General features: G+C 47.2%; 2 protein-coding genes across 3 annotated transcripts; one reads left to right on the top strand and one right to left on the bottom strand.

Moving 5' to 3' along the window:
• Positions 1-2378: 2378 nt before the first annotated feature.
• Positions 2379-3339, bottom strand: LOC125114665 (keratin-associated protein 9-2-like). Its single transcript, XM_047758068.1, has one exon. It carries the CDS (start codon positions 3261-3263, stop codon positions 2379-2381), a length of 885 nt encoding a protein of 294 aa, XP_047614024.1. The 5' UTR covers positions 3264-3339.
• Positions 3340-9033: 5694 nt separating this feature from the next.
• LOC125114668 (keratin-associated protein 9-7-like) lies at positions 9034-9796 on the top strand. 2 transcript variants are annotated; one of them, XM_047758074.1, is made up of 3 exons: positions 9034-9156; positions 9223-9435; positions 9493-9796. In XM_047758074.1, exons 1-3 carry the CDS (start codon positions 9110-9112, stop codon positions 9794-9796), a joined length of 564 nt encoding a protein of 187 aa, XP_047614030.1. In that variant the 5' UTR covers positions 9034-9109. The 2 variants fall into 2 exon arrangements, with proteins under 2 accessions (XP_047614030.1, XP_047614031.1); XM_047758075.1 differs by having other exon boundaries at positions 9379-9796.
• Positions 9797-12032: the final 2236 nt, after the last annotated feature.

Genomic DNA, 12032 nt, shown 5'->3' with positions numbered 1-12032 from the left:
CTGCCACATCACCTGGGGTGTTGAAGCAGCTGGCAGATGGGATGCTGTATCATTTGTGTGTGTGTGTGCGTGTGTCTTTTTAGGGCCACACTGTGGCATATGGAGGTTGCCAAGCTAGGGATCCAGTCGGAGCTGGAGCTGCTGGTCTATGCCACAGCCAATATTCCATGCTGCAAAATCATATGAATGATGTCATACAGTGTTTGTCATTCTATGACTTCTGTCACTTAGCATAATGCCTTCCAAGTCCATTCAAGTTCCTGCAAATTATGCCAGTTAGAATGTTTACTACAACAGATCAAGAGTTTCTGGTCTCACGGCATATTAGAAAATACTAGAAAAGAGAAAGATACCAAAAAAAAAAAAGAAAAAAAATCTGAGAGCCACACACATTGTAAACCACCCACCCCCCCTTTTTTTGGAGAAAAAAAAATAGTCAGAGGAAATGATACCCATTTGCAAGTGGTGAAAGATTGACTGATTAGGCTGAGCTCAGAGAAATAATATTGGAAAATAAAAACTTTGGAGAAAAATTACGTAGATGGAGACAGGGGTGGGGCAGGAAGTGTTTCCTCCTTGTGCCCCACATCAGTGCCCCCTGGAGTGCCCACAACTTGGGAGGCACCTGCCAAGCATGAGTTTGGGATAACTCACCTCATTTCCCTCCTTGGGTGCATCAGTATTGGCACGAGAGAGCATGAACAAAGTGGCCGTGGTGGCAGGGATAGAGGATTCGTGTGGACCCAGCAGCACAGGCTCCCTCTCACCATGGCTGCCTCTGCTGTCTGTGACATTAGCCATCGAGCCCTAACCAGTATTATGATTCATGAAACCTAAACATCCCACATGAAGACAAGTCTTCCTCTCAGACGACTCACACATGGAAAGGCAACAGCTCTTCTTAACTGGGGTTGGATATTTTAAATATGGCTTTATCTTCCTTGTTAGCGAACCCTCCAGAAACTTACAGTATCATTGTCACAAGATGCCAAATAACATCACTTTGAAACAAGAGACCAAATTTACGATGAACAAGGTCAACAACATGGAACATAAGCATGGGATCTACTTGTTCTCCCATCCATCACATGACAGACGGCTGGTCCCAAGGAAAGCCAGAATGGTCTGTTACACGTGCAGCAAAGACACCAACGTGGAGGTGGCAGCCTGAGGCACTGAAACAGAGTCCTACGGTGTGGTGTATACCCTGACCCAAGAGCCGTAGGTAGCAGCACACATACCCACAAGAGGTAGCATGTATGCTTTCAGAACGGGAGGGGGGGACGGACACAGGAGTGAAGCCTCTCACTTGAACTCTCAGGGACATGCTTTGGAAGCGGTGCTGCTCATCTCCCTGGTTGGAGGCACTCCTGGACGAAAGGGTTTGGGCCTATGAAAGCCACAGTTCTGTCAGGGGGCACAGTCTAGTGTTACAAGCTTCCTCCGGTGGGTTGAGACACCTCGTGTCAGGCGATCAGCAGGAAACAGGGCAGTGACTCTTTAGTATGGGATCGCTCCCACGAAGGGAGAGGGAAGGGGGAAGCACATCTGATCACAGGCTCTCCCTGGAGTATCTCACAGTGTGTCCGTGCCCAGCGGTGACCACACGAGCAATGGCCGCCACCACATCCTGCCAAGGGCACAGTCACGGCGGCTCAGACATCTATGTCCTTGGGACATAGATGTAGGTGCCTGGGAGCCGGCACAGAAGACTCATCCGGGCTGAGTCTGCTTGCGATTAGCTACGTGACATCCCCCAACAAAATGGTTTTCTGAAAATGGGGATAACACCTAGGTTCTGGGGCCACTATGCTGCTCAGAATGGACAACGCAGAGAGGAGGTAACATGGATATAAAATCCCTATTTCAGGAATGACGTGCAATAGATCAGACGCAATATGAGATGAGTTGGACAGAATTTATTGAGGAGCACAGGGAAGACTCCCACATGCTGGAAGATAACTCCAGGTGATCCCACAAGAGGAAAGCCGGGGACAGAACTCTGAATCTACGGATAGAGGAGATCAGATCAGGAAGCTTAGGATCAGCTGCAGAAACCTATGAGCAGGTAATGAGCATCTGTTTTCCTGAGGTCCTTAGCGGTACGAGGAGGCCAGTCCTATCCTCAGAGTCAAAGCCAAGACAAAACTCCCCATCAAGTCTGCGTGAAGCTGGCACATGATCCTCCTACATGAGAGGACAAGAACTGGGGGGAGTTCTCTGCACTCCATCAGGCTGACTCACAGGCTGTGCAACAGGCAGAAATTTGGTAGAGCATGGTGGTTGTCGGCAAAGTCTCGGAAGTGATTTTGTCCTCCAGATGGCAAGTCCGTTACCCACAGGTGTTATGTGAGGCTGGGGGTTCTTAGGCCAGGGGATCAGCAGCAGGAGGGCTGGCAGCAGGTGGACACACAGCGAGGGCGGCAGCAGGGGGTCTGGCAGTAGACAGGGCGGCAGCAAGGCTGGCAGCAGCTGGAGCCACAGCTCTGGGCTAGGCAGCCCGGCAGGCAGAAGCACGTGGGGTGGTAGCAGGTTCTGCGGCAGTACACGGCGGCACCGCAAGCCGGCTGGCAGCAGGGCTGGCCACAGCTGGACCCGCTGCAGGTTTGTCCACAGCTGCTGGACTCACAGCACGTGGGCTGGCAGCAGGTGGTCACACAGGTGGGTTTGAGGCAGGTGGTCCTGCAGCAGGTGGTTTGACAGCGAACGGGCTGGCAGCAGGGCTGGCAGCAGGGCTGTCCGCAGCTGGACCCGCTGCAGGTTTGTCCACAGCTGCTGGACTCACAGCACGTGGGCTGGCAGCTGGTGGTCACACAGGTGGGTTTGAGGCAGGTGGTCCTGCAGCAGGTGGTTTGACAGCGAACGGGCTGGCAGCAGGGCTGGCAGCAGGGCTGTCCGCAGCTGGACCCGCTGCAGGTTTGTCCACAGCTGCTGGACTCACAGCACGTGGGCTGGCAGCTGGTGGTCACACAGGTGGGTTTGAGGCAGGTGGTCCTGCAGCAGGTGGTTTGACAGCGAACGGGCTGGCAGCAGGGCTGGCAGCAGGGCTGTCCGCAGCTGGACCCGCTGCAGGTTTGTCCACAGCTGCTGGACTCACAGCACGTGGGCTGGCAGCAGGTGGTCACACAGGTCGGTTTGCGGCAGGTGGTCCGACAGCAAGTCGTTTGGGTGGCCTCATAGCAAACTGGGGGGCAGCAAGGCCGGCAGCAGCTGGACTCACAGCACGTGGGCTGGCAGCAAGGGGAGCAGCACGACTGGGTCATGGTGTCAGTGGTGGAGGGTGGATTCCTGTTCCCAGGGGCGTTTCTCAGATGTGGATCACTCCTTCCGTTCTGGGCCTTTTATACCCTGGACCCCCACTCTTCGGACCAATAGGCAGGACTTTCCTTGCTGGGTGGGTTGTTTGTGTAGGCACGGGGAGATGGTCCAGGAGGACATCCTCCTCTGGCAATGGCCCTTTGATCTTCCCCTTAATTGGGGCTGCTTCCTAGGAACCGGCTTCAGAGGCGAGAGAGTCAGGGATCATCTGGTCCTGTGACATCACCTGGTCCTGGGAATGAGCTCCTGGCTCTGGCTGGCTCCGTGGAAGTCAGTCCAGCTCTCCCTTCTCGGCTTTGTTCCTCTGGCCGTCCTTAGGTGGGCAGTGCGCGGAGAGGGTCAGGATGCTGATGCCCTCTGTGATGATGGCAGCCCTGCTTGCACCCACGGCTGATCCCCTAGAAAGCTGATTCAAGCCTACCTGCTTACCTGCGTCTCATCTCTGGCAAGGCACTTGAAAAATGTCCTAGTTTTGTCGGATACATTTAGGTAGGGGATGCTGGGCACATTGTTTTTCACTAGCAAATCACCACCAAAGCTGGACTAGAAGCCGAAGCTGTACCCTGTTTACAGACAGCATCCACTCATTAATATTCCTTTGCTGTTTTCCAGCTGGGTCTGTGATCTCTGGTGAGACATCCTAACTTACACCCACTTTCCTTTATATATGGTGACAAATAGGTTAGATGGGAGGACAGTAAGGTATACTTGAGTTTGTAAATTTTTATATTTCAACAAATTTGAGGGTGTCAGCCAGAATTTCTTAAAGTTTTTCTCTGCCCCATTCTCTCTCTCTTTTAGGTACATAGTTAAGAGCGTAATTGCCATGTCATTGGAAATATACAGTCAGCAGCAGTAGAGAGAATAAAACAATATTTTAATTCCCTATTATAATTTTAATGACAGAAATAAGAAAAAAATTCTGAAATTTGTGTAGAACCACAAAATACCCTGATAGCCAAAGCAATATTGAAAAAGAAGAACAAAGCTTGAGGCATCATGATCCCTGGCATCAAATTATATTACAAAGCTGTATTAAACAAAAGAGTATGGATTGGGAAAAAAACACAGACACATAGATCAATCGAATAGAAAGCCCAGAAATCAACCTACACATTACATAGTTAATTAACTTACTACAAAGGAACCAAGAGTATACCACTAGGAAATGACAGTCTTTTTAATAAATGATGTAGGGAAATCCGGGCAGCCATGTGCACAAGAATAAAACTAGACTCCTATGTCACATCATACGGAAAAATTAACTCAAAGTGCCTGAAGGACTTGAACATGAGACCTGAAACTATAAAACTCCTAGAAGGAAAAAATAGGCAGTAATTTCCTTGACATTGGCCTTAATGTTGATTTTTTGGATTTGCCACCAAAAGCAAAGCCAACAAAATTTAAAAGTGGGACTACTGAAAAATAAACAGCTTGTCCATAATGATGAAAATAGTATGGTCCTGGAACAAAAACAGAAATCTAGATCAGTGCAACAGGAATAGAAAGCCCAGAGATAAACCCATGCACACAATTAAACTATGACGAAGGAAGCATGAACATATGATGGAGAAAAGGCAGCCTCTTCAATACGTGGTGCTGGAAAAACTGGAGAGCTACAGGCAAAAAAATGAAATTAGAACATTCTCTTATACCATACAAAAAAAAATAAACTCAAAATGTATTAAAAACCTAAACATAAGGCTGGACACTATAAAACTCCTAGAGGAAAACAGAGGTAGAATACTCTCAGACATAAATTTCAGTCACGTATGTTTGGATCCACCTCCTAGAGTAATGAAAATAAAAACAAACAAACAAACAAACAAACAATGGACCCTAATTAAACTTAAAAGCTTTTGAATAACAAAGGAAACCACAAACAAAATGAAAAGACAGCCCACAGAATGGGAGAAAATCTTTGCAAACAGAGCAACTGACAAGGGATTAATCTCCAAAATATACAAACAGCTTTTGCAGCTCAAAAACAAACAACCAAACCAAACCAAAACAAAGCAAAACCCAACAACTACAACCCAATCAGAAAATGGTCAGACAATCTAAATAAACATATCTCTAAAGAAGACAGATGGTAAAAAACATGTGAAAAAATGCTCAAAGTCATTGATTATTAGAGAAATGTAAATCAAAACTACAATGATGTATCACTTCACATTGTTCAGAATGGCCATCACCAAAAAGTCTATAAACAATAAATGCTAGAGAGAGCACGGAGAAAAGGGAACCCTCCTGCACTGTTGGTGGAATGTAAACTGGTGCAGCCACTATGGAGAACAGTATGGAGATTCCTTAAAAAAACTAAATATAGAATTACTTCATGACCCAGAAATGCCATTTTTGGATATATATCCCAAGAAAACCATAATTTGAAAAGATACATGCACCCCAGTCGTTCATTGCAGAACGATTTACAACCTAAATGTCCATTGACAGAGCAATGGATAAAGAAGATATCGTGCATATGTACCATGGACTATTATTACTCAGAGAACAAAATAATGCCATTTGCAGCAGCATGGGTAGATCTAAAGATTATCATACTGAGTGAAGTAAGTCAGAGAGAAAAAGACAAATATCATATGACGTCACTAATATGTGAATCTAATAAAGAAAAATACACAGGGAACTTGTTCACAAAGAAGAAACAGACTCAAATATTTCAAAACAAAACTTATGGTTACTGAAAGGGAAATGTTGGGGGAAGGGACAAAATAGGAGGTTGGGACTGACACACACACTATACATGGAACGGATGAGCAACGAGACCTGCTGTGCAGAACGGGGAAATCTACTCAACACTCTGTAGTGACCCACATAGGAAAAGAATCTGGAAAGGGATGGATATATGTATATGTATAACTGATTCACTCTGCCGTACACCTGAAACTACCACGAAAGTGTAAGGCAACTATTCTCTAATAGAGCTTAAGATAAAAAATAATAAAATAAGGTTACGAGATTGAAAAATACACAGCTTCTGCACATCAATGGAAATCATGAAAAAACGAAAAGGAAATCTACGAAATTGGGAAGAATGTTTGTAAATCATATTGCCTAAGGAGTTGCTATACAAAATACCTACACAATTCATATGATTCGATAGCAAAAAACAATCTCTTTTAAAGTGGGTGGAGGCTTTGAATAGTATTTTCCCAAAGGAGACGTACAAATAGTCGACAGGTGCATGGGAAGGTATTTGGTATCACTAATCAACAGGGATGCAAATCAAAACCATGAGATATCCATTCACACCGGTTTAGCAGGACTATAAGGAAAAACATTGGAATACTTCTCAGCCAATAAAAAGGACAAAATAATGCCACTTGCAGCAACATGGGTGGAACTAGAATCTCTCACACTGAGAGAAGTGTCAGAAAGAGACAAATACCAGATGATATCACTTTTATCTGAAATCTAATATATGGCACAAATGAACCTTTCCACAGAAAAGAAGCTCACGGACTCGGAGAACAGACTGGTGGTTGCCAAGGTGGAGCAGGAGGGAGTGGGATGGACCGTGAGTCTGGGGTTAACAGATGCAAACTATTGCATTTGGAGTGGATAAGCAATGAGATCCTGCTGTATAGCACAGAGAACTATATCCAGTCACTTGTGATGGAACATGATGGAGGAGAATGTGAGAAAAAGAATGTATATGTATACATATAAATATTCTTATATATATTCACCTGTGTGTGTGTATGTGTGTGTGTGTATGACTGGGTCACTTTGCTCTACAGTAGAAATTGACAGAACACTGTAAATCAAGTATAATGGAAAAATAAAAATCATAAAATAAAAAAAAATTTTTAAAGACTGGATATCGCAAGTGTTGGTGAGACGATAGAGGAAAGAAACGCGTGGGTGCTGTTGGTTGAAGAGTGAATTGGTGCAGCCACTATGAAAAACATTACAGAACATCCTCAAAAATTAAAAATGGAACCGCTCTATGATCCAACAATTCCACTTCTGGGAATTTATTGAAAGAAAAGAAAAAAACTAACTCAAAAAGAAATAGGCAACCGTATGTTCACTACAGCATTTTAACAACAGCCAAGATATGGTAACCACCAAAGTGTTCATCAGTGGAGGAATGGATAAAAAAATGCGGCACTGGAGTTCCCATCTTGGCACAGTGGGAACAAATCTGACTAGTAACCGTGAGGTGGCGGGTTCGATCCCTGGCCTCTCTCAGTGGGTTAAGGATCTGGCGTTGCCGTGAGCTGTGGTATAGGTCGCAGAGGCGGCTCGGATCCCGCGTTGCTGCGGCTGTGGTGTTGTAGGCCAGCCACTGCAGCTCCGATTCAACCCCTAGCCTGGGACCCTCCATATGCTGCGGGTGTGGCCCTAAAGAGAAAAAAAAAAGGGAAAAAATAAGACTTTAAACAAAGAAAAAAGAAAGAAAACCTGGTATATATTGCACAGTGAAAAATGATTCAGCCATAAATAGAAGGATATAGTCCCACTTGTGACAAAGTGAATGGACCGTGAAGATGTTCGGCTCAATGAAATAAGTTAGACAGAGCAACACAAATACCCTATGATCTCACTTACGTGCGAAATCTAAAAATATATATATATATTTAAAAACAGATCATATAGATACAGACAATAGATCAATGGCTGTCAGAGGTGGGGGGGTGAGGGTAACAGATAAATATGATCAAAAAGGACACAATTCCAGTTATAAAGAAATGTCATGGGTGATGTACAGCATGGTGACAATAGTTCATATTCCTGTGTCACACATTTCTTGCTAGAAGAGCAGATATGAAAAGTGCTCCTTAAAACAAAAAAGACTTTGTAACTAGGAATTGAGAGACTCCACCTCCTTAGCACAGTAGGAATTGAGAGACATATTGACTAGACTTTTGGCAGCAATTATATTGCTATATCTATGAGTATCAAATTATTATGCTGAACACATAAATAATACAACGGTATGTCAATGATAATTTGATTTTAGAAAAAAATGATAGATACACACTAGTAAAATTCAGAAGTCTCACAATATCAGGGAGAGCAGATGACATGACTGTAGTGAAATATGGAAACACCATTTTATTCTTTCTACAGCTGTTGACCATGGGCTTTCCCTATGAGATTAGTGAAATTAATGGGACATTAATGAGTCGATCCTGTCTGTAAACAGGGTACAGCTTCGGCTTCTAGTCCAGCTTTGGTGGTGATTTGCTAGTGAAAAACAATGTGCCCAGCATCCCCTACCTAAATGTATCTGACAAAACTAGGACATTTTTCAAGTGCCTTGCCAGAGATGAGACGCAGGTAAGCAGGTAGGCTTGAATCAGCTTTCTAGGGGATCAGCCGTGGGTGCAAGCAGGGCTGCCATCATCACAGAGGGCATCAGCATCCTGACCCTCTCCGCGCACTGCCCACCTAAGGACAGCCAGAGGAACAAAGCCGAGAAGGGAGAGCTGGACTGACTTCCACGGAGCCAGCCAGAGCCAGGAGCTCATTCCCAGGACCAGGTGATGTCACAGGACCAGATGATCCCTGACTCTCTCGCCTCTGAAGCCGGTTCCTAGGAAGCAGCCCCAATTAAGGGGAAGATCAAAGGGCCATTGGCAGAGGAGGATGTCCTCCTGGACCATCTCCCCATGCCGACACAAACAACCCACCCAGCAAGGAAAGTCCTGCTTATTGGTCCGAAGAGTGGGGGTCCAGGGTATAAAAGGCCCAGAACGGAAGGAGTGATCCACATCTGAGAAACGCCCCTGGGAACAGGAATCCACCCTCCACCACTGACACCATGACCCAGTCGTGCTGCTCCCCTTGCTGCCAGCCCACGTGCTGTGAGTCCAGCTGCTGCCGGCCTTGCTGCCCCCCAGTTTGCTATGAAGCCACCCAAACGACTTGCTGTAGGACCACCTGCCGCAAACCGACCTGTGTGACCACCTGCTGCCAGCCCACGTGCTGTGAGTCCAGCAGCTGTGGACAAACCTGCAGCGGGTCCAGCTGCGGACAGCCCTGCTGCCAGCCCTGCTGCCAGCCCGTTCGCTGTCAAACCACCTGCTGCAGGACCACCTGCCTCAAACCCACTTGTGTGACCACCTGCTGCCAGCCCACATGCTGTGAGTCCAGCTGCGGACAGCCCTGCTGCCAGCCCGTTCGCTGTCAAACCACCTGCTGCAGGACCACCTGCCTCAAACCCACCTGTGTGACCACCTGCTGCCAGCCCACGTGCTGTGAGTCCAGCAGCTGTGGACAAACCTGCAGCGGGTCCAGCTGTGGCCAGCCCTGCTGCCAGCCGGCTTGCGGTGCCGCCGTGTACTGCCGCAGAACCTGCTACCGCCCCACGTGCTTCTGCCTGCCGGGCTGCCTAGCCCAGAGCTGTGGCTCCAGCTGCTGCCAGCCTTGCTGCCGCCCTGTCTGCTGCCAGACCCCCTGCTGCCGCCCTCGCTGTGTGTCCACCTGCTGCCAGCCCTCTTGCTGCTGATCCCCTGGCCTAAGAACCACTCTCTCACAAACCAACCTTCTCATCACCTGACTTGGCAGCTTAGAGAAGTTTCACTTCCACACGTTGCTGAAAGCCTGCGGTCCACCACCCAGCTTTTTGTTATTCATCTGCCTGTTTGGAAGCTTGTGAATCAGCTTGATGGCGTGTGAGGACCCCTCATCCTCTTCTTCCTGTGTGTGGGGGTCATGCGCCAGCTTCCCGCATCTTTGATGGGAAGCGTTGGTCTCTGCCTTGAAATCACAAGCTTCCCCTTCTCGCTCTCTGTGTAACTTAGGAAAGAAAACAAATCCTCTCGACTTCTTCTCTCGGTGCTGCTACTTCTCTTCATAAAAATCTTCATAATCATGTTTCTTCCTCGATGTCCTCATCGTTCTTGCGTCCTGCTTTCTTCCTTTCATGGTCACTGTGAGCTGTCGACATAGAGAAAGGGAGTCTTCCCTGTGTGCTCCTCAATAAATTCTGTCCAACTCATCTCATATTGCGTCTGATCTATTGCACGTCATTCCCGAAATAGGGATTTTATATCCATGTTACCTCCTCTCTGCGTTGTCCATTCTGAGCAGCATAGTGGCCCCAGAACCTAGGTATTATCCCCATTTTCAGAAAACCATTTTGTTGGGGGATGTCACGTAGCTAATCGCAAGCAGACTCAGCCCGGATGAGTCTTCTGTGCCGGCTCCCAGGCACCTCCATCTACGTCCCAAGGACATAGATGTCTGAGCCGCCGTGACTGTGCCCTTGGCAGGATGTGGCGGCGGCCATTGCTCGTGTGGTCACCGCTGGGCACGGACACACTGTGAGATACTCCAGGGAGAGCCTGTGATCAGATGTGCTTCCCCCTTCCCTCTCCCTTCGTGGGAGCGATCCCATACTAAAGAGTCACTGCCCTGTTTCCTGCTGATCGCCTGACACGAGGCGTCTCAACCCACCAGAGGAAGCTTGTAACACTAGACTGTGCCCCCTGACAGAACTGTGGCTTTCATAGGCCCAAACCCTTTCGTCCAGGAGTGCCTCCATCCAGGGAGATGAGCAGCACCGCTTCCAAAGCATGTCCCTGAGAGTTCAAGTGAGAGGCTTCACTCCTGTGTCCGTCCCCCCCTCCCGTTCTGAAACCACACATGCTACCTCTTGTGGGTATGTGTGCTGCTACCTACGGCTCTTGGGTCAGGGTATACACCACACCGTAGGACTCTGTTTCAGTGCCTCAGGCTGCCACCTCCACGTTGGTGTCTTTGCTGCACGTGTAACAGACCATTCTGGCTTTCCTTGGGACCAGCCGTCTGTCATGTGATGGATGGGAGAACAAGTAGATCCCATGCTTATGTTCCATGTTGTTGACCTTGTTCATTATAAAGTGGTCCCTTGGTCCAAAGTGATGACAGTAACACTCTAAGTGGCTGGATATTACTGCCAATAGGGAACATGAATCCATATTTAGAGTGTGCAATTTTAATAAAGAAGAACTGCTTCCCTTTCCATGTGTGAGTCGTCTGAGAGGAAAACTTGTCTTCATGTGGGATGTATATATTTATTCCCAGTAGGGCTCAACATTTCTGCTTCTTACAGCACAGACAGCAGACGCAGCCATGGTGAGAGGGAGCCTGTGCTGCTGGGTCCACACGAATCCTCTATCCCTGCCACCACGGCCACTTTGTTCATGCTCTCTTCTGCAAGGACTGATGCTTCGGAAGACGAGATGACTTATCCCAGACTTGTAGTTGCCCAGCGCCTCCTAAGGGGTGGGCCCTTTCTGGTGGTCGGTGGAAGGAAGAAACCCTTTCTGCCACATACCTATATCCATCTAAATAATTCTTCTCCAAATCTCCTTATGTTCCAACCTTGTTCCTCCCATGGCTCAATCTAATCAGAAAGGACTTCCACCACTTGCAAATAGCCAACGAACCTCATGTCCTCAGGCCACTTTTTCTCCGAAAAGAAATATATATAACGGCCATGTTATTATTGCTCCCTGCTCATTCTATTTTCTCTCTCCACTGCCTTTGGATAACAGACATGTTATCCATTGTAGTCAAAATTCTCCATCAGGCATAAAAAAGTCTGTTGGGGCTGCTGATTGATGAAGATGAAGGTGTTGCATGCTCATGTATTATAATCAGCTTGATTTTGCAGGAATCAAATTGAATTGTACTGGTAATTATTACACATGGATTCTTTAGTCATTGAGGGCAGTACTAAATTCTGCTGTTCTCCATGG

This window comes from Phacochoerus africanus, chromosome 14 (genome assembly GCF_016906955.1).
Source record: "Phacochoerus africanus isolate WHEZ1 chromosome 14, ROS_Pafr_v1, whole genome shotgun sequence".
Taxonomy (NCBI): domain Eukaryota; kingdom Metazoa; phylum Chordata; class Mammalia; order Artiodactyla; family Suidae; genus Phacochoerus; species Phacochoerus africanus.
Note: the sequence above shows the minus strand (reverse complement) of the source record. Positions and strands in the feature narration are given on the sequence as shown.